Here is a 20967-nt window from a genome sequence, read left to right as displayed (position 1 = left end):
GAATTGCTTTTTCGTGTTCATGTCCGTTTCCAAGGCCCTGGGTTTTCTCTACGACCTAAAGACCGATCTCAGCCACAAGTACGTCAGCATGGGTGGAAATAGTTTGGTACTGCCGCAGTCTCGGCATGGCAACGCCACTCTGGGCGCAATGCTACGAACGTGGCCCAGATGCATCTAATGGATGGAGTCTCATGTACGAGTGCCGCGTAACGGTCTTCCGGAAGCCAGTCGGAGGCATAAGCAAAGCAGATGGGGCACCTCGTATGGTGCACCTACGCCTCGTATCATCTGCAGCCGGCATAGATGCTGGACCTAGACGTGTCTGCAACGACAGGTTTCGCGACCTCCGCAACATCGCCGAAGTCAGAATACCCCTCAATCGCAGCATACTCAAATACAACTCTCGTCCGGTGATGCGACCAGACCAGACTCCTTAGCTTTGCTGCTGGATGATGGATGTGGCACTGTGAAGCTGCTTGGTATCGTTCAGTCTCGATTACGCCGCGGGGAAGCAGACAGATCGCAGATGCTCGCGTCACTTTCGCCATATGATACCCCCTGCTCGTAATCGTATTTGCATTCATGTTGTGTCTTTGCTGACGGGTCGGCCGAAGACGACATCATTGATCTTGTTCTGTGGCTCCGAGGATGTCGCTAAGAATTTCGGGCATCTCGGGCCATAGTTCACCCACCAGCAAGTTTGTTGTCACCAAGCAACAGAACATGATGTAATTGATGACTAGAAGGCTTGAGGCAACAAAGGGGTGAAGCGCATTCATTTATAATCGTCTTTGTCAGAATCTGACCACGGAGTGCGGAGTTGCTGGAATGCAAAGTTCGTGGGGCGGGGAAATTGAAAAGTCAAAATTCGCGGACGCAGGCGGCTCCCAGCACAACGCCCCGCATTCCCAGATGTCGTATTTCGATAAGCTTCGCAACAGGCTTTGCTTCGAACGCCTGAGATTATAATTGATGCATTTTTTCTTCTCTCCATCAACAGGCTACAAACCAGCCCGGCTAGCTCAATCGGTAGAGCGTGAGACTCTTAGTCTTTCACGGTCTAACAGACACGATTACTCAGTACATCTCAAGGTTGTGGGTTCGACCCCCACGTCGGGCTTGAGAAGCGTTATTTTTGTTCCTAACGTCGTGGGTACCAGAATGGTGGTCGTGATGTGGAGGGAGTGAACATAACGATTTTTTTTTGGGCAGTGCCCCACCATCTGGTATACCACCACCCAAAATCATCACCAGACACGCAATCTTTCCGCTATTCGCCCGTTTATCATAATTTCATAGTCCAAGTATATCTTACAACATTACCTAGGTATTGTCTATACCTATGCAAACTGAGCTATCGGCCTAAAACTTTTCTCCTCACAAGTTACACCGTGCTATAGCTACCTAGGCAAAGTCCGCCGTACAGAACTTGGCATGGAAGAGGAACTTGGAACAACTACGTCCTAGAAGTCTACATCCACCTGAAGTTTTGCAAACCATGCGTTTGACATCTATGTAGACGGCAGCGTACCTATTAGTCTTTCTACGATGTGAGAGCAAGCTACGTCGTTCGCAAGTCGCTTGATAACACCTGGAGCAAAGAACAACAGCTTCAAGTTCACAACATTAGAAGTTTGATGATACAACAGAGTTGAATTTAAAGATCCGTCCGTCAAACAAAAGACTACGACCATGATCGAAGAGAAATCCCCGTAGCATCCAATATCACACACTGATCGGACTCAGTAACCCAACCCAATCCACCACGCCCATCAACATCCCAATTCCTTCCCACAAACAACCCTTCAAACTACACACCACCCCCAAGTACCTTCCCCTGCTCCCCTTCCTCCGAACTCATACAACTACTATCGTCCTTCTCCCCCGCCAACACCGGAATCGTCAACATCTCGCCCGCAAGAATCAAATTCGGGTCCTGGATGTTATTCGCCTTGACGATGTCGCATATGCCGACTGCGTTCTCGGCTGCGATCTTCTCTAGTGTGTCGCCGGCGGCTATGGTGATTTGTTTGCCGGTGCCGAAGTTGGGGTCTGGAGACGTGGAGGGTGAGGGGGTGGGTGGTGTGGAGGCTGGAGCTGAGGTCGAGGTGGAGGCGGGTGGTGGTGACGCGGACGATGCCGGGGGAGGCACAGCTGGTGGAGGCACAGAGGCAGAAGCAGATACAGAGGTTACTAGTGTCGTTGGTGCTGGGGCAGGAGGAGCGCCGGATACACTGCTGCTATGTTCGCAGCGGCCATGCCTGCGATGGATATGTGGGTGGACTGCAGCGGCTGTGCTTGACAACACGAGGGTTGAGAGCGCGAGAAGGATTGCTGAGGTCTTCATGGTTGCTGGTATCGTGATGCTGACTGAAGTTTGTAAAATGTTCCGAGGTGTGGTATATAGATTGTATGTATGGTATTAGAAAGGAGAAGCTGCCCGGTAGGTGGTACGGGTTATAGGTCCAGTGCTTCTTGAATGAGTGGCAAGGTCTCGTGAGCGTATCACCTGGAGGACTGTTCATGGTATATGTATTGTAATCGCTTCCTCAGGGCCTAAGGAAGGAAACATTCATGTTCGAAAGCGTGGATAAACGCGTTGTTCATGAATGCGAGAGCTGCTCCAGAACAATGGAACGAGTGCCTTCCGTCAATGCCGGCGGCCTGTCATTCCGATGAAGAGGTGTCAATGGAACGTTTTCTGTCACAGTGCGTTGGCGCTTAGCTGTCATTGTTTCGTACATTAGGCCCTCTTCCAATCTGTGTTCTCGGGCTGATCAAACAACAATGGTACAACACGCTGCCATGTACTCGCTCTCCAAGTTTGGCTTCGCGGATCGACGGATTTGAAGTACAAGGTCGACGTGAAGATTGGCGATTTGCCGGTGTCAAGAGACTGCATTGACGGTACGGACATGTGCTGACAAGTGAAGCGAGCTGTGATGGCCTGACGTGTAACAGCTGTCAGTTGTCACAGAAGACGCGAGCCACGCGTAGCAAAGCATCACCGAGTGTCTAAAACATGAAGGTATTGCAGGAAGACGATGAGAAAAAGACTTCGACTTTCAACGTGTTGTGTGATTAGGATATGCTTATGCTAGAGGACTGAAATACTGTACAGTGAAAGAACAGAATGCGCTCGCTAATATGATGCGGTAAACAAACAATAACCAAAAGTGGCTCCAAGTGAGCTCACGGAGCTACAAAAACATCGAAGATAACAGAATGAAAACAACAGGCATTCATGCGCCCAGCGCGATAAGCCTGCTCTTGATGTCCGTGGGCCTCATCATCTGGTTGATGACAACACTAGAAATACTGCCCATGCTGACGACTGACACGTATCCTGGAGCAACTTCGCTGGCCAAAACCTCAACACACTTCATCGCCTCGTCTTTCGAAATTGGTGATCGGATAGAGCCTTGAATTGCCTGCAGAAGAGTAGTTGTAGAGAAAGAAACACGCGATCCGGGTCTGTTCGCGCACAGTAGGGACAGGACGCCGATAACCTCTGGAGTGCGTTGTAGAGCTGCCTTTCGCTGGAGTTCGGCAGGTGTCGGCGCTGCGGGGCCAGCCTTTGCAGCTTCCTGCTTTGCGAGAATACGGTCGAGGAGGTTGGTCTTGCGGACGGCAGCAAATTCGGTGATCTTGGGTTGGGCGGGCTGAGCTTGTTGGTTCTGGCCCATGGGCGTCTCGTTCTCCTTTCCGACAGAGGGTCTCGTCTTCTTCTGTGCACGGCCTTGCTGCACACTCTCCTTGAACTCCCTCAACCTCTTGCGTCCCTTCTCTTGTGCTGGCGCGAGTGCGGTGAGGGACTCGCATGTGGTGACTTCGGCGAGAGGAAGCTGGCTCAGGAATTTGGACATGGAAGTATCGTCGAGAAACGTGTCCATGCATGCCTGCTTGATATCGGCCTTCTTTGGGCGTCCCCGTCCACGCTTGGGCACCGCAATTGGTCGGCTCATCATCTTCTGCGAGGTGCACCATTGCGTCCATAGCGTGTCTAGGCCTTCTTTGAACATGTCCTGCAATCCCTCTTCGTTCATGTGTGTCATGCCGTTCATCATCGGACTGCTGTCCTTGATCTCGATGCAGACCTTGCCACGGCCGTAGTCGGACAGGTAGTAGGGGTTGTTGTTGCCGGAAGGGCCATGGTCGAGGATGCCGATGAGGAGTCGGATGTCATCGTACGTGACTTTGCGTTGCCGCCAGACCAATGTCGTTGATGCAATTAGGTCTCGAAGATCGGCAGGCGTTGAAGTGCCATTGTGGGCGTAGTGCAGCGACAGCGCGGTCAGGAAGGAGGAGTGTAACGCGAGGAGGTTGACAAGCTCAGCCGGGAGCTGGCCGGGAGCAATAGGCGACATTGTTGATAGAATAGTGGAATGGATACGACGATGAGATACCTGGAACAATGTCGATAAGTGATGTGTCGTGTAAGTGTGAGGTCGAGGTCCAAAGGAGTGTTTATGGGCCGAGGGGGCTGCAAAACAGGGAAGGCACGTTCGACGCGCTTTACGCTTCTGCGCGTTCGCGTCGCGTTTCCGCCCCACTTTAATGAAACTTGAACGTGTCGTTGCCCCACGCATCCGGCGTACTTTCAGCCCTCATTTGGCATTAGTATTAGTTCCATCCTATTCATGACGCAGCGCGTGCAAAAATTGTCTTGTTCTCGAAGGAGTGGATCACGCAAAAGCAATGCCGTCGCGGCGCGTACCGTCGCCAGAGCTTGTCACGTCCGTGCAACGAATAGAGGGCAATTGTGAGTATCGTATCATATTGGGATGAGAAGAACTGCGCCTATATACTCCAATGCTCATGCAAGACCTTCAATAACAAGCTCCAGCTCGACTTGTCGCATTATCATTACATTATTAGTCCTCTAGACGTAGAGCTTACTTTCCGCCAAACAGTCCACCGAGCCATGATTGAGTCTTCGCGGCCTTCTCCTCGACGACGGCATCGAACTTGTTGGCGGCCGCGTTGACCTGCTTGCCTGCCTCGTGCATCTCGCGCTCAGCGCGGACCTTGGCCTCCTCGTACTGCTTCTTCGCATCTGCGCTGTAGGCATCGAACTTCTGCTCCGCCCTCTTCGCTTCCGCCTTGGCTTGGTCGGCCTAGCAGTAGTCAGCATACTGCCACGAGTAACATCAAGTCGCATTGGACATACGTATTGCTGTGCGCTGGCGCGTACTGCCTCGTAACCCTCCTGGCCGGCCTTCTTGGCTTCCTTGTCCTGGCCAGGGTAGTCGCCTCTCAGCTTGCGTGCGGCAGTCGCAGCGTCATCTATACATGTTAGTCAAGATACTTTGAAAGTTGAATACCTCCACGACGTACGTTCAGCCTTCCTCTCGGCAAGCTTCGGGTCGCCTCCAGCGCTGTAGAGGTAGTAGGTGACACCACCAACAGCAGCGAGACCACCGTATGTAGCGAAACGACGAGACATGTTGATGTAATGGGGTTTTTGCGAGGTGGTATTGATTGGACTTGAAGCAAGATCACGGTATGTGAGATTCGAATTGGAGATGTAGAATGAGAGTTGTGCGAGGGAGGGGAACCTTGGAAGGCGTCTTTCAAACAAGCGCATGTGTGACGTAATGGCAGACAGCTGCAGCACGGGCTTTTCAGTGCCGTGCGAACCAGATCACCAAACTAGGACTCTACCGAGCGCGACAAGCCGGATCCACATTGCATACACTCGTTGCTTTCGCTTCCACATGTTAATCATAATGTCATTATAGTATTCATCTTTATCGCATCGCCGTCACACCTCGATCGTGCCTTCCCAGCGTGCTGCCTGCTGTGCGCGCCCCTTAAACCGTTCACCACAACAAGCCAGCCTCGAGCGACTGTCTGAGCGACTACCGCGCAGCGTGCCGTGCCTGCCTAACACAGCGACCTCATGTATCCACGATAGCAACGGCGTTTGCCTCTTACTCTCCTTGACACCTACACCACGCTTGTAGCATGGCGGACCAACAAATACACCTCGTCGACCACACCGACGGCGACAACACACCGACCTCGGCTACACAACCCGAACAGCGGTCAACCACATCGGACTCGCACATAGATATCCTCTACGAGAACCAACGCGGTTGGTTCGTCTTCGGCATTCCCCTCTTCTCGTCCAAAGCGCTATGGAACCTGCGAATCGACCCTGCGCCGTGGCAGGATGCCAAGTTCAAGCCTTCAGCAGTCAACATCACAAATGCACAAGTCCCGGACCCAAGTTGGGTATGGGACTGGAAGAGCTGGTATGTCGACATGAGTCTGGATGTCGATGAAGAGGGTTGGCAATACAGCCTGCTCTTCAAGGGCTCAGCGTGGCATGGCAACCACCCGTGGTTCCACAGCTTCGTTCGGCGGCGACGCTGGCTACGGAGGCGGGTCAAGCAGAGGCTGCCACCCAAGACCAAGAAGAATGCGAAGGAGCGCATGTTTGGCGAGACATTCAGCATCGGCACGACACTGGCTAGATCAGCCACCTTTGGCACTGGCAGCGGTCTATTGGACGACAGCGCACAGACGAGTCTAGACGAGGAGATTAGGGATATTGCGACATTGATGAGAAAACTCAAGGCAGCTGCCATTGACCGCGAGAAGATCATCTACATACATAAGTTCATCGACGATGGAGGGGAGGAGCTGCACTACCTCCCAGAACAGGTATGTATGTTGTATTCCCATGCAAACATAGCTAACAAGTGCAGATACCGTCCATCATGTCGATGCTCATCTTCCAGAATTCGCGCCGCCAACTCCTCTCCACACTTATGGACCGCTTCGAGGCCGCCAAAGACCACCGCGAACAACACAAGAAGGATCACAAGCCTGAAGGCGACGCCGAGGAACGCAGAATCAACAATCTGCTCAAGGCTATTGAAGCCGCGGATAACGAGTGTAAGAAGCTGGAGTATTGGAGCGATATCAAGAATCTGACAGAAGAGGGCAAAGCCGGGAATGCAACAGATCCCAGCATGGGGTGGGACGAAGAGAAGTGGCAGGGACTAGATGCGAGTGGCGCCAAGCATCCTGATACCTGAGTCTGAGAACTTGAGAAGGTTTGGATGCATGCATATATTGGAGTTTGTCAGAGTTCGTGGGGTGCGGCTCTTCAAGGTCAGCACATCGGGTCAATTGGAACGACTAATCAGTTTTCGTATTGTATCGCAACTATACATGCTATCGTCAGCAAGAGTATCCAGCCATACGGTGTTATATTATCCATTCACATTCCTCAATCTTATCGGCCCCCTGAGATCCGCCAAACTCTCCACGTCCACTACTACGCCCTTCTGCATTACTTCGACTTCCCCAGCCTCTCTCTTCTCCCACACCATCTGTCGTACATCATCCATGGTGTCTCTCCACTCTGACGCGTCCAATGCACACAGCTCCTCTGTTGACAGTGCGCGGGCAATTTCGGAAGGACAGATCGTCTTTGGCCAAGCCCTTGAGCTCAATAGACGGTCGGCATGGCGCGATAGGATGGTTCTCTTGGCGTCATCAAGAGCCATATTGTTTGTGCAGCTGGCGAATACTGTGTGCCAGCTAACGGGTTCGATGTGCCGATAATGCTTGGATTGTTTCGCAGCGATATTGTGAGGCTGCGCCGTCTCGATGGTTTCACCCAGATCTGGTTGCTAGACCCATCGCCCGCTGATCGACAACAGGGGTCTAAAGATCCTTAGCTAATCTTTTGACGTCAGAGCGCCCAATCGGTGCGCAGCAGAAGCAAAATAATTCGAGCATTTCAGCGTCGCGTCCCCTCCCCTCTAAAACCGAAACTGCCCGCAGCACTGGGATTGGCGTTTTGCCTTTGCGCGTCGTTTTTTCTTGTCCTGTCATGCCGCACCGGTTACCCCACGCTCTCCGAGAGCTAGTTGCAGCGGGGCAGTCCTTCGCTCCCGCCTCTCGTCTCTTATCAAGCTCAACACCGCTACTGCATACTTCTTCTCCGATATCTTCTCTACTCCATCAGACTTCCCTGCGTACCTGTCATACCGGACGGTCAGCATCCCTCTTGCAAGCATCCAGCCCACAGAGTACTACCGCCAAACGAAACTTCTCCTGGCCCAGAATGACTGGAAAGGAAGAGCCAAAGGAGGTGCGCAAGTACCTGCAGCAGAGCCATGACCGCATCTTTGAAAACAATAAGAAATGGGCCGATGAGATGCGGAACAAGAACCCAGGCTTCTTCAAGGATCTGAGTGCAGGACAAGCACCCGAGTATCTATGGATTGGTGAGTTGCATCTGGAATGACTCAATTGCCCTATAACATTACTCCATTATATCACCCACCACCTAGAACTTGCTAACCCAATCTCCACAGGCTGCTCCGACTCCCGTATCCCTGCCGAAGCCATCACCGGTCTCGAGCCCGGCGAGATGTTCATCCACCGCAACATTGCCAACCTCGTCAACAACATCGACCTCAACGTCATGTCCGTCGTCAACTACGCGGTCCGCCACCTCAAAGTTAAGCACATTGTCGTGTGCGGCCACTACGGCTGCGGTGGTGTCAAAGCCGCCATGACACCAAAGGACATGGGTCTGCTGAACCCCTGGCTCCGAAACATCCGCGACGTCTACAGACTGCACCAGAAGGAGCTCGACGATGTCATGGCCAACGGCGGCACAGAGGAGGAGAAGTACGACAAGCTCGTAGAACTGAATGTGTACGAGCAGTGCCGGAATGTGGTCAAGACGGCGGCTGTGCAGCAGTGTTGGGCTGAGAACGAGTTCCCTGTCGTGCACGGCTGGGTATTTGGATTCGGAGACGGATTGTTGAAGGATCTCAAGTTCGACCACGAGGGCGAGCTTAAGGAAATTCAGAAGATTTACGATTTGACAAAGGACATGTAGATGGCGTTGGTGGGTGTGCGATGTATGAGTAGTTGTCGTGGCATTTAGCGAGGTGTTGGTGTAGGGGAAGTGGAAGAGATGGTGCTGCAACCGGGCTTAGATGCTAACGTAGAGCTAGTTACCTCAATCTCCCCAGTACTTTTGTAGGTACCACCTGGGTTTACACACTAGTCTTGCAGGCTCACGCCAATCCCTCCACGTCTCGTCACCGCAATCAAACCCTAGCGCCTTGCGTGAACGAGAATGAGTAAACGAGTACGACATGGACTGTTTCGCTTACGATGCCATTCATGCATGCTCTCCAAAGAGAACGACATAACCCGATCCAGGCCCACCTCCACTGTTTCCTCGAACACGATCACTGATCTCTGCCATTAACCCAACCTGTTGGTAACACCAATCCAGAATATCGTTCCACCGGCTATCACAGCCCTCGAGCTGGCAGGCCAACTCCTCCACAATCCTCTTCCCAGAATATTGCATCCACCACATATCCTCCAAAATACAATTAATCGCTCCCCAACAGGCTAATATAACCAGAGCCGGCACCTGCCCCATATCCGCCTTCTGAAAGAACTCCGGCTCCACGGTACCCAACCAAGGAACCACCGAATGCCCATCACTATCCATGTACGCCTTCTCCAGTTTCTCCAGGGTACCACGAAAGAACGGCGTCGCCGCATCATCAAGATCCATATTCGCAAGTATCGCATCCGTCAATGCGCGCAGCTTCTCCGCCGTGAACGCTCTGCCCTCTTCTCCTACCAACTCAACAACAGGACTTCCAAGTATCTGCTTCAACTCCCCGCTATTAGCCCACACACTATGCTCCTCCACAATCTCCTTCATACCCATCGTATACTTCCTAACACGCATCAGTACCTTCGACACAGATTCCAACGTTTCACCCGGCGTGGCCGGAATCAGACTCGCGATAAGCGCAACAACAGCATGAAGAGCAGTCATAAGACAAACCGGGTCGAGACTCTCTTTCGAAATACAAGCCAGCGACACCTGCTCATTGAGCTCGGATATACTTCTGTTCTGGTAGTGCAGTGCGGCGGCGACGTGGTCGTGAGATGCGGTGGGGGAGGAGGCGAGACTGGCGCTGTGTAGAGAGGTGAAGGCGAGGAGTATGTCTAGTAGGTAGGTGTGTTGCAGCGCTTTGGTTACGGCGTAGTCGCGGAAGACGAGCGCGTTGCGGTGCACGGAGGTGAGGTAGGTGGTTGTGGTCCATTGGTGCATGAGCCGCATTTCGAGCGTTCGGGTCGCATTGTAGGTGGCTAGGCGGGAGGATGGGCCGCTGTAGACATCGTAGAGGGAATACCAGCCGGGTTTGGTTGGAACAGGTGATCGTGGTGATGATGATGAAGATAACGATGATGCCGTTGTCAACGCCGTCTTCGCTTTCCTTCTAGACCCAGGCGAAACATTCTGTGTTGGGTAGGTGCATTGTTCTTCTCGTAGAGCACAAGCTCCGCATTTGGGTGTGGCTTCGTCGCATTTGACGCGCCGTCGCTTGCACGTGTCGCATCCAGCCCGTGACTTCCTATGGTATCGTTTCACTGCCATTCGGGCTCGATCTAGGCACTCGCATATTCGTTCCGCTTTAGATGTGGTAGGTTGTCATGCACCTGGGGAGTTTGGCAAGGAGACGGCATGGCTCAGGTGTGCTGCGGGGGCGAGACTTGTTGGTGCCTGGCCTGGTGCCAAAAGGAAGCCTAATTTGGTAGGTTGACGCTAAGGATGCCGATCACAAGAGGTACTCGTTCTCGTTTACCGGTCCTGCGCCGGAAGCTTAACATCCGCCTTGCCGAAGTAATTATGCTCTAGAAGGACAAGGCAGGATTACTAGCGATCACATCGCGCAGTTCGTTTCGTCGTTTGCCCTGATGAACCACCATCTCGCGAGGTCGGCTATGCCGCCATTGCCATCATAGTGGGATTGGCAGGGCGTTGACGAACCGCCTCCCATCGCAGCTAAAGAAACATGTCGTATATAAGTAATGTTGTCGCAGGCACCATTCTGCTGTACACATTAGAGCGAGTCACCACCTGTTTCAACATCAAATTCCTATCTCGCACGAACCGTGTCTTTTCTTGAACAAGATGTATTCGGCTTTAGGTATGTTGAGTCCGATGCATTCGATATGATCTCTGTTTCTAACAGCCCGAACAGCGCACGGATTGGCTTGTTCAAGCCTTGCCCAACCCTACCTCGATGGCACGGCAATCACGAAGTTCACTGCAGAGCCCAAGACACAATGGACACCAGAAGGCTCGCCTATCCCAGCCGAACAGCTTGTGCCACTTCTTGGAGTCTCATCGTACAATATCTCCTACTGCCGCGTAGAGATGGCCTACACCCATCCAGGTCAGAACGACACAGTCAACCTCCAGATATGGCTGCCGGAGCAGTGGAACGGACGCTTCAACGGTGTGGGAGGCGGCGGCTGGCGCGCTGGTGTTTTCGATCAGAGCCTACTCCCGGCCATTATCCAGGGATATGCGGCAGCTTCCACTGACGGTGGCCACAATGCAACTGAAGTCTCCGCTCTTCCTTGGGCGCTCAAGTCTCCGGGCAATGTCGATGTGGTTGCTTTGCAGAATTTCGGTTCTGTTACTTTGAACGAGCTCTCTATATTCGGGAAGATGGTTACCGAGAGCTTCTATCAGAAGGCTCCCGCTTACTCTTAGTATGTATGACCCTGGCACTGCGATTCTACCCGTGGTCGACGCTTCATGGTGTGTCTGGGACGAACAGTAGCTAACAAAAGACACAGCTGGACTGGGTGTTCCCAGGGTGGTAGGCAAGGTATGATGCTGGCTCAACGTTACCCCGAAGCATTTGATGGTATCATCGCTGCAGCACCCGCACTGAACATCATCCCACTCTTGGCAAGCTTGTTTCATGCTCAAGCTGTAATGAACACACTCGGCGAATACCCGCCCAATTGCGAATTTGAAGCGATTGGGGCTGCCGCAATCGCCGCTTGCGATGAACTGGACGGCGTCAAAGACTCGATCATATCCATCCCGGAGTTGTGTACTTTCGACCCTTTCACCGTTGTCGGACAGCCCGCCAACTGCGGCAATAGCAGCTCGAATGTCATCTCCAACGCAACGGCAACTGTAGCCAATGCTACATGGTATGGTGTCTCCGACAGACGGGGAAAGAAGATCTACCCAGGATACGCGTTCGATGCACCCCTCCAGGCAACGACCGACACGGACTGTCAAGCCTCAGGTACCTGCCTCACCACCGCTGCTTGGCTACTCGGCGCACAGTTCTTCCAGCTCTTCGTCGAGAAGAACGCTACCTTTGACTGGTCCGCAATTACCGCGGAGAGTCTACCACACTACCTGTACGCCGGCCAGCAGCAGTGGGATTCGATCATCAACACCAACGATGCGGATCTCTCGAACTTCAAGGAAGCAGGAGGGAAGTTGCTCACCTGGCACGGCATCGCAGATGACCTGATTCCTTCGGGTGGGTCAACACAGTACTATGACCGTGTAGCCGCGCTGGATGCCGATGTGGATGAGTACTACAGGTTGTTCCTTGCGCCTGGCCTTCATCATTGCGCAGGTGGCCCTGGTCCTGCACCCGTCAATAATGCGCTGCAGCAGCTTGTCGCTTGGGTCGAAAACGGTACAGCTCCAGACACCTTACCGGCAGTTGGAACGCAACCTGTTAATGGAACAGTGCTGTCGAGAGATCTCTGCCCTTACCCGCTTGTATCTGTTTATCAAGGTGGTGCTGCGACTGATGCCTCATCATACAGCTGTGTTGATGCGGAGAGTGTGTAAGGAACGCGCAGATATTTGTGCGTTGTAGCGTATAATGAGGTGAATGATCAGGGGGGCAGGTATGATCATCGTCAGGCAGAATGGATTAAGTAGCTTGTTGGTGCATTTCGGGGCGCTTTGTGCCTGTAGGATATGAGCATATGTACTCGAATGCAGACCATTGCAACGACTCTTGAGACAATGTACATTCTCTAATCGGACCTGATGTGGTTCAAGGTTTAGCTAGTCCCATTTTGGGGTTGAATATTGATGATTGCGTCAGGCTGTGGGTACCTGAATGGGACTCAGCTGGGGGAGGCTGGGACGCTACCCAAAACGGAGCTATGTCGCGAGGCATAGCCATACACTCTATCGCTCTGTCAGTACACGCGACTGTGTAAGCACACCGTTCCCAGGCTAATGCGAGCTGGTATCCTTCGCCCTATAGATGATGTTGTTGCGACGAGACAGAAGGAGCAGGCTTCTGCGGCTGGCCAACGCCCCTGCCGCGGATTCAGAAATCACCGAAAACAGCGAGAGCCGAGAGCCGCTCCACAGAACACCGACGGTTGCCTGTCCATCTACCAGCAACCATGTTAGAATCCTTGAATGCTGTATACGACTCTTACTACGCAGTCAAGATAACTGCGACCAATTCTCTTGTATTTGTGAGCCAAAATGGTTGAGCAACCTACCATCCAGTCCGCAGACACAGATGGCAACGGACCAGCGAAACGTCGACGAAGACCAGCACTATCATGCGTCGAATGTCGCATGCGCAAGGTGAAATGCGACCGAGGAAAGCCTTGTGGTGCATGCACTAGGATCAAATCAGCGACATGCACGTTTAGACCTCCACGTCCGGGGATTCGGACAGAAACCCAAAGGTCACCCGAGGACGATGCCTCCACAGGTCACAGCAACGATCACGACCAAAATCCGGCTCGCTCTTCTCCTGAGGCGCCCGAGCTTCCCAGTCAGTTTGATGCAATCGTCAATCGTTATGTGGCACCCGGGCTTCTTGGAGAATGCGACGGCCAGCCAAAGCCTCTGCCCTCCAATAAACCGGCTTTTGGCTTGAACTCGCACTCGGACTCTGCGCAAGCTTCTATCATCAACAGCTTGTTGGATAGGATTCAGGGTTTGGAAGAACGACTGGCGAGGGCTACTCTGAACGATGACCCAAGGACTAGTACGTCGCCGGGACGGGAAAGTGCAAGTGACACAAGCGCCCAGTTTGTAAAGGCAAAGTACTATGGTCAGAGCCATTGGATGAACGCTATCGATCCTGTAAGTGATTGTAGCGAAGGTTTCCTTGTCGGGGTTTGTCTGTTCGAAACGAATTTAACTGACGGGTAACAGTATGACGCTCTCGGTGATACAAACACTACAACGAACCACAATACAAACAGGAAAGAGGTGTATGTCATTATTCCAGTCTTTCTCTAGAGACAGTAAATTTAATGGTAGCCTATAGGAACAAATCGACTGAGCTGTATGCTACTGTCTCAGAAGTCAAGCGAATGGCTCGCATCATCAAGGCCTCTCGCATGTCGCAGCCTTCCATCTCTCCAGAACTGCAGGCGTGCATCCCTCCAAAAGAAATCAGCGACGCACTAGTCGACTGCTATCTCCGTACATTCGAAGGTGTGTTTCGCGTACTACATGTGCCTTCCTTCAGAAGAGTCTACGATGCATATTGGCTCGGCACCACGCCTGCCAAGCCGTCCATTATTCATAAGTTTCTGCTGGTATGCGCAATTGCCGTGCCGTTCTACACCGGACCCGACCAAGCCAAGCTTCGCGTCTCAGCTGCGAAGTGGATCCACGCTGCAGCGGAATGGCAGTGTGCACCTCATGCAAAGTCGCGGCTCAACATGATAGGACTGCAGATACAGATATTGATTCTGATCGCACGTCAAGTATGTGGCATCGATGGTGACCATATATGGATACCTGCAGGTACGATGTTGCGGACGGCGATGCATCTCGGCTTACATCGCGACCCGTCTCACTTCCCAAAGATCAGTGTCTATCATGGCGAGATGCGACGCAGACTCTGGGCTACCGTTCTGGAAATCACGGCGCAGAGCAGCTTGGACATGGGCATGCCGCCTATGATCTCCGTGAATGACTACGATACAAAGCCACCGTCCAATATCAACGACGAAGACATGGGAAACGGCATAGATACGCCACTCGATGTGAAGCCAGCAACCGTATTCACGGACAGCAGCATACAGATTGCTTTTACACAGACCCTTCCCACACGCCTTGAGATCATTAGGGTAATCAACAACCTGCGCTTCGACCTATCATACGACGACGTACTGCGTATCGGCACCAAGCTCATCAGCGTCTGTCGCGAGAAAACGATATTCTTCAAATCAGCATTAGCAGCAGGACAAAACATCACGCCGTTCAAGATCAAGATGTCCGATACGCTAGTACGACGCTTCGTCCTCTGCCTCCACCGCCCCTACTTTTCCAAAGCAAACGAGAACCCACGCTATCATTACTCCCGGAAGATATGTCTCGATACTTCATTAGCGATCTACGCACCAGCAACTGAGCTGGCACCGGGAGAAGAGGACGATTGGACGCGCATGACGCACCGGTGCGTGGGGTTCTTCAAGTCGTTCTTCCTCTACGCCATGTCAACCGTTTACTACGAACTCAACTCTCAGATCAACGAAAGGAAAGAAGAATTGGCGCTATTCGCTCCCCTTGTGTCCACACACCCAACCACAACATCATCATCTACAGGGTTGACATCCTTACCACCACAGTACCACGCCCTACGTCAAGTCCTAGAATCATCCCGACACACAGCAGTATCCCGCGTCCAAAATGGCGAAACGAATGCAAAGGGCGTTGTCTTCATCAACTGCGCACTAGCACGTATCGACGCTTTAATAGCCGGCACCGACCCTGAAGTAGCTGTGCTCGAAACAGCGAAATCATCCACCAAAGAAATGAGCCAGATACTAGCATCAGTATACCGCGAAGAGCACGGCGAAGACATCGACCTCAGTCCCTCCAGCAGCAGCTTCGTAGGGAGAGAGCATGGTCGAGGCGAGGGCGCTGATGACGTTACTGGGAAGCATCTACCTACTGGTACTGGGGCCCAAACCGGCAGCAGCAACAGTATAGATTTCCCTCGTTTCGACGGTACGATGGACGGACTGAGTATGCTGGATAGCGATCTGGGAGATGTGAACATGGGATTGGATATCGATATCAATGCGTACATGCAGGGGTTACCCATGGATTCCGTGGATGGTTTTCACTTTGGAAGGAGTCCGGAGTGGTTCTATGATCTTGATGGGTGGGCTGCTGGTAGTAGTTTCGGCAACCCTGGATATGGTGTTTAGGCGCATGTTGGCTGCACGTCAATTGTACCTGCATTACTTATGCCCATGTGTACACCACCGTAAATTTCAAGTTTTTCAGTAGATGGCAGATCGTAAGTATCCTTAGAAAGTGGATCAAGAACCAAGACTTCGCAGGCCAGGAGACACTCGCGCCCACGTGGGCGCTAAAAACGGCACGCCTTGCCTTAGCGGGGTTGGTGCCAATACCTAGGTATCCTACATTTCTCGCTGCGACATTCCAGCCATCAAATCTAACATCTCTTTGACCATTTTCAACACCGTTATTCCGTCAGTCTTCGTCACAATGTCACCCATCTCGCGCATGGCGCGCCTCCTCCTCATCCTCCACTCCATCGTCAACATAGCCCTCGGCATCTACCCCTTCATCAACCCAGAAGAGTACTCTGCAATCACCGGTATGGAGGGTCCAGATAAAACGTTACAATCGATCGGTAAGTCGAGAATCAGTTTCAACGTATACCCAACCCCAAACTAACGGGAGGGAAAAAAGGTCTCGGCGCAGTAGCAGTAGGCTGGTACCAACTCATCTTTACCTTCCAGGGTAACCGTCGCATGATGGCTTCGACCATCCCGCTGAGATTGGGCTTTGCGGCTGTCATGTATGGGTGGGAGAGGCAGCCTGTTATGATCTATGAGTTGATTGTTGTGTGGTTTTGTTTATTGGGGGTGTTTGCTTAAGCTTAGGATGGAAGAGAGAGGGCGAAGGTGGGCAGGGAGGCAATAGGAAGAACATGGAGAAAACTTGTTAGGAAGGCGGTAGGCATTTTAGGTCGAGCATGTCTCTCTGATGATAAAGATACATATGGTACTTGGAGGGTGATATTCTGAAGACCTATACCATCTTGCATACACACAAACGAGGTATACCATAGGGTACCATTTAGTCCATCTCAACTCAACCTGACTAACTCCACTTCACACTCCCCCCGGCCTTCCCATCCAACCCCCACCCCCCATACGTATCCACAAACCCCTCTCTAGTAAGATACTCCTTGTGCTCCTCGCTCCTCCACGCCAGCGCAGTCCCCAACTTCCAACTCGTATCCATTTTGTCCAGCACGAGTTCCACAAGCTGGACGTTCTGCGGGTTTTGCAGCTGCGGCTTGTCTAGGATAGCGGAGAGTTCTGAGAGGGTGGTTGCGCGGTGGAAAGAAGATGAGGGGTCTGGGTGGCGGTAGAGGGGCAGGAGATGCGAGTAGTTGTGCGGGACGATGTCGTTGTATGCTGTAGGCGATGGTGGTTAGTTTGATGTTGCTCGCGTGTAAAGAAAGAAGGGAGGAAGAAAAAGAGACTTACGTTGCCTCGCCCCCCAAATCAACCTCTCAACCGTATACCCCTCATTATTAATCACAAAAACAATCGCCTTACACTTCGCCTTGATCATAGTCCCAATCTCCTGGATCGTCAAAGCCATACTTCCATCTCCCGTCATCAGAATAGTCCGTCCCTCTCCCTTCTTGTCTAGCTCCCTCCGCGCAATATCCACACCCAATGTCGCAGCAGTAGCAAAACCAATACTGCCATAGTAGATCTGCGTAACGAGTCTGATGTCCGCTGGGAATTCAATGTCACATAGACCGAAATTCGAGGTTCCGGTTTCGCTGACGAGAGCGTCGCCTGGGCGGATGAAGGATTGGATGGCGGGCCAAAGTTGGGATTGCGTTAGGTGGGCTGATTTTGCGTCGAGGGGTGTGCGGGGTGGTGGGAGTTGCGGTTTGGGGATTTTGTGTTGGGGGGTTGATGGTAGGGCGGCGGTTAGAGCTTCGAGGAGGGTTTTGATGGGTGTGTTGGGGTAGGATTTGCCTTTGACCTAGGAAGTATGTCAGTAATAGACATCAGATGAGGTATGCGAGGGACTTACAACAACGTCATGTGGGTTGATGTGGATGGTGTTAGTCTCGTCCAATGGTCTTGAGAAACCAGCCGAGTTCGTATCAGCAGGTATGTACCCCAGAGTCACCACCAGATCTGCCTGTTTCGCTACTTCTTTGACGCCTGGAGAACTGACTTCGCCGTTCCATACCCCAACGAAATTCTCTTCTGTCTCATCGACAATGCCCTTGCCCATGGTTGCTGAGAAGAAAGGAACGTTGAGTTTGCGGACTAGCTGCGCGGCTTCCTGGACAGCGTTGAAACGATGGACGAGAGCGTCTACCAGTACGGTCGGCTGTTTAGCCTCAGAGACTGCAGCCACGATAACCTTGACCGCTTCATTCCGCGCCTTCTCATCCACATGCGGCGCAAGATCAATGGGAGTTTCCAATAACCCAGCATCCACCATCTCGGCACTCAGATCCAGCGGTAAGAAGATATAAACAGGCCCACTCTTGATAACACACTCCCGTAACACCCTATCAATCTCTTTCGGCGCATCCGCAACATCCCAGAGTTCTGCAGCCGCGAACCTGAGCCCCTCGCTAGCCTTGTTGTACATTTGATGATTCGGCTTGTTTCCAATACTGTGATGGATCATCATGTTGTTCTTCTGCATGGCCCGCGTAGTCTGTCCAACAACATGAACAACCTTGACATGTTCACTCATGCTACCTGCGATGCCGTTCAGAGCCGAAAGTTCACCCACACCATGCGTGGTCACGAGACATCCGGGCGTGTTCTTGATGCGGGCGTATCCATCGGCGGCGTAGGCAGCGTTCAGTTCGTTTTGGTTGGTGACAAAGGTCAATCCTGGGGTAAGGTAGATGGAGTCCAGGAATTGTAGGTTGAAGTCGCCGGGTACACCGAAGATTGTGTCGACACCAATTTGGTGGATACGCTCCCACATGTAGCGGCCGAGGGTTATCTTGCTGTTATCTGCCATGATGGGCTGTCCTCTAGCTCTTCCTCCTTTCGAGTATTGTATGTCTCAAGTGATTAGTTAACACCTCTGCTTTCCACGTCTGTTAGTTGTGTTGTTTGTATGTGTTGTAACCCTTGCTAAGATATAGTCGCGACAAGCTTACCGTGTGCTGTGCCGAGGATTCCGAATGTCCGAATGAGGCAGATACGTAAGCAAGGTTTAGAAGAAGAGCAGGAACAACACGGAACATGGACGCTAAACACCATAACATTCACATGATGTTAGCCTCTGTCTAGGGCGCGCGTAAGGCGTTGTATGACAGCCGCGGTTCGGTTGGAGACGGTTAGCGGAGTAGTACAGTGCGGGGAGATCGGCCTAACATCGGAATGATATCGGAAACAGACAGCTGCGATTAGAACATGACAACTAGAGCTTCAAACGGAAAACACCTTGTAAACGATGCTGAAGTTCTTTGATAGCTTGAACCTCTACCGATCACGCGCTTTCTTCTGTCGTCCCTGCAACGGAGTGCTTCTTTGCATCCTCGAAGCTCGCCATCTTGAAATCGTACGGCAGCTCAAAGTCTGCTTTCGGATCTCCCTCAAAAGGATTGAAATCTACAAGAAGAGAATCCTTGACCGCAAAAACGGCATCGTCGTCGATGTACTTGCTTGTTCGGTCGAAGATCTGAGTAACAATAGGTTTGTAGCCCGGCGCTGTGAGCTGAGATAAGTTAGCACATCAGGCTGCACGTTCGTCATAGGCTTCACATACCAGGAAGTGTATATGCGCCGGCCGCATCGGATGCCTATCCAGCGCTTGCAACACTTTGCCTGCTGGCCCATCGAAAGGTATAGGGTAAGGTACTGGCCTCAGGCAGTAGAAGCTATACTTCCCGTCTTTGCCCGTCGTGAATCTACCTCTGAGATTCATCTCTGGCTGGTCTGGATCTTGTTGTTCGTATAGGCCATTTGGCGCCGTATGCCATACGTCCACCACCGCGCCCTCAATAGGCTGTCCGGTTCTAAAGTCCGTAACGATGCCGTGCATCAATGTCCGGTCGCCTTGCTCATTTATTTCCTTGGACACGATGCAGGAGCCCATGGGCAGTTTCGGAGCATCATGGCGGTAGAAGGGGCCTAGAATCGCAGTCGCTGTGGGTTCGTCGGCGGCAGTAGAGGCGAGCTTGTACGTGATCTCGTCGACGAGCGATTCGAGGCCGAGAATGTCGCAGAGCAGTTGGCCTTCGTTCCGTTTGGCGTCTGACATGCGACCTGCTGCATTCATCTGCCCATCGTTTAGTATGCTGAGTCATATCTCACAATATCAAACATGGAAAGCTCTCTGACGTACCAACTCAACTCCTGTCATCCACTCATCGACTGTGAGTTCATTCTCCCTCGCAAAGTCATGGAGATGCCGTATTAATCCCGCTGTGAGCTGTCTGACCCTGGGCGTAGCTTTTGGTCCCGTCGCATTGATTACCGCCTGAGTGAAATTCGGATTGAACTTGTGGTCCTGGCTATCCGATACCGCGGAAGGGTGGTGAGCTTGTGAAGCTTGTGCTTCTTCCGGCATGATGACGTTTCTGATAAAGAGTTTCTGAAGCTGCACTTGAGTTCATCAAAGGACAGTATTATCTTTCCCTCTATGCGATTGTGATTAGACCTAAAGTACTGCGCAGTAAACACGGTTCAGATGTTAGCAAACAGCGAACGATTAGCAGTACGATCGAGATCCGACAGCCGGCAGCATGTCGGCCAGTCAAGCACACCAGCGCAAGGCGCATAACTTCAGGGTTCGCCGTTGGCTTGTACTTTCGTACGACATAGCACGGTGGGGCTGTGGAGCGAAGGTGTGCATGGCGTCGATGGTAGACGCAGACGGAAGCTGTTGTCGGTGCGGCTTTCCGACGAAGGTGCGCCTTCCGAGACTGGGATCCTCGGGACTTGGCCAATGGAAGAGTGACGGCTAGTAAGCATATACGACGACTGTCGTAGGTGTGGTAACACAATCGTGCAGGCTATTGTGACCATGGACGCCCAATTACGCGTGGTGAATTTTGTATTAAGAAGATTGAGCCAGATCAATGATGACCATTTTGATCGCAGTAAATG

The 20967-nt window shown here is 52.2% G+C and overlaps 10 protein-coding genes and 1 non-coding gene across 11 annotated transcripts; 6 read left to right on the top strand and 5 right to left on the bottom strand.

Moving 5' to 3' along the window:
* The first annotated feature begins 1011 nt into the window (after nucleotides 1-1011).
* J4E86_002468 lies at nucleotides 1012-1120 on the top strand. Its single transcript has one exon. It is a non-coding gene; the product is annotated as a tRNA-Lys (tRNA).
* A 2122-nt stretch (nucleotides 1121-3242) lies between these two features.
* On the bottom strand, nucleotides 3243-4367 carry J4E86_002467 (uncharacterized protein; the record flags this gene model as incomplete). The annotated part of the gene is made up of 1 exon (XM_051443027.1): nucleotides 3243-4367. The coding sequence occupies one exon, from the start codon at nucleotides 4365-4367 to the stop codon at nucleotides 3243-3245; it is 1125 nt and encodes a 374-aa protein (XP_051306615.1).
* A 528-nt stretch (nucleotides 4368-4895) lies between these two features.
* J4E86_002466 (uncharacterized protein) lies at nucleotides 4896-5446 on the bottom strand (the record flags this gene model as incomplete). Its single annotated transcript, XM_051443026.1, has 3 exons — nucleotides 4896-5117; nucleotides 5171-5286; nucleotides 5338-5446. The coding sequence occupies 3 exons, from the start codon at nucleotides 5444-5446 to the stop codon at nucleotides 4896-4898; spliced, it is 447 nt and encodes a 148-aa protein (XP_051306614.1).
* A 521-nt stretch (nucleotides 5447-5967) lies between these two features.
* J4E86_002465 (uncharacterized protein) lies at nucleotides 5968-7046 on the top strand (the record flags this gene model as incomplete). Its single annotated transcript, XM_051443025.1, has 2 exons — nucleotides 5968-6669; nucleotides 6714-7046. 2 exons carry the CDS (start codon nucleotides 5968-5970, stop codon nucleotides 7044-7046), a joined length of 1035 nt encoding a protein of 344 aa, XP_051306613.1.
* A 1037-nt stretch (nucleotides 7047-8083) lies between these two features.
* J4E86_002464 (uncharacterized protein) lies at nucleotides 8084-8869 on the top strand (the record flags this gene model as incomplete). The annotated part of the gene is made up of 2 exons (XM_051443024.1): nucleotides 8084-8246; nucleotides 8337-8869. The coding sequence occupies 2 exons, from the start codon at nucleotides 8084-8086 to the stop codon at nucleotides 8867-8869; spliced, it is 696 nt and encodes a 231-aa protein (XP_051306612.1).
* A 797-nt stretch (nucleotides 8870-9666) lies between these two features.
* J4E86_002463 (uncharacterized protein) lies at nucleotides 9667-10123 on the bottom strand (the record flags this gene model as incomplete). The annotated part of the gene is given in 2 exon segments (XM_051443023.1): nucleotides 9667-9677; nucleotides 9694-10123. The coding sequence occupies 2 exon segments, from the start codon at nucleotides 10121-10123 to the stop codon at nucleotides 9667-9669; spliced, it is 441 nt and encodes a 146-aa protein (XP_051306611.1).
* Nucleotides 10124-10978: 855 nt separating this feature from the next.
* J4E86_002462 (uncharacterized protein) lies at nucleotides 10979-12679 on the top strand (the record flags this gene model as incomplete). The annotated part of the gene is made up of 3 exons (XM_051443022.1): nucleotides 10979-10994; nucleotides 11049-11565; nucleotides 11653-12679. 3 exons carry the CDS (start codon nucleotides 10979-10981, stop codon nucleotides 12677-12679), a joined length of 1560 nt encoding a protein of 519 aa, XP_051306610.1.
* Nucleotides 12680-13336: 657 nt separating this feature from the next.
* J4E86_002461 (uncharacterized protein) lies at nucleotides 13337-16032 on the top strand (the record flags this gene model as incomplete). Its single annotated transcript, XM_051443021.1, has 3 exons — nucleotides 13337-13948; nucleotides 14021-14079; nucleotides 14136-16032. 3 exons carry the CDS (start codon nucleotides 13337-13339, stop codon nucleotides 16030-16032), a joined length of 2568 nt encoding a protein of 855 aa, XP_051306609.1.
* Nucleotides 16033-16336: 304 nt separating this feature from the next.
* Nucleotides 16337-16731, top strand: J4E86_002460 (uncharacterized protein; the record flags this gene model as incomplete). Its single annotated transcript, XM_051443020.1, has 2 exons — nucleotides 16337-16484; nucleotides 16544-16731. The coding sequence occupies 2 exons, from the start codon at nucleotides 16337-16339 to the stop codon at nucleotides 16729-16731; spliced, it is 336 nt and encodes a 111-aa protein (XP_051306608.1).
* Nucleotides 16732-16957: 226 nt separating this feature from the next.
* Nucleotides 16958-18871, bottom strand: J4E86_002459 (uncharacterized protein; the record flags this gene model as incomplete). Its single annotated transcript, XM_051443019.1, has 3 exons — nucleotides 16958-17277; nucleotides 17422-17863; nucleotides 17915-18871. 3 exons carry the CDS (start codon nucleotides 18869-18871, stop codon nucleotides 16958-16960), a joined length of 1719 nt encoding a protein of 572 aa, XP_051306607.1.
* Nucleotides 18872-19345: 474 nt separating this feature from the next.
* On the bottom strand, nucleotides 19346-20428 carry J4E86_002458 (uncharacterized protein; the record flags this gene model as incomplete). Its single annotated transcript, XM_051443018.1, has 3 exons — nucleotides 19346-19573; nucleotides 19625-20137; nucleotides 20204-20428. The coding sequence occupies 3 exons, from the start codon at nucleotides 20426-20428 to the stop codon at nucleotides 19346-19348; spliced, it is 966 nt and encodes a 321-aa protein (XP_051306606.1).
* Nucleotides 20429-20967: the final 539 nt, after the last annotated feature.

This window comes from Alternaria arbusti, assembly GCF_024043155.1.
Source record: "Alternaria arbusti strain BMP 1465 chromosome Unknown scaffold_2, whole genome shotgun sequence".
NCBI classification, from domain to species: Eukaryota; Fungi; Ascomycota; class Dothideomycetes; order Pleosporales; family Pleosporaceae; genus Alternaria; species Alternaria arbusti.
Note: the sequence above shows the minus strand (reverse complement) of the source record. Positions and strands in the feature narration are given on the sequence as shown.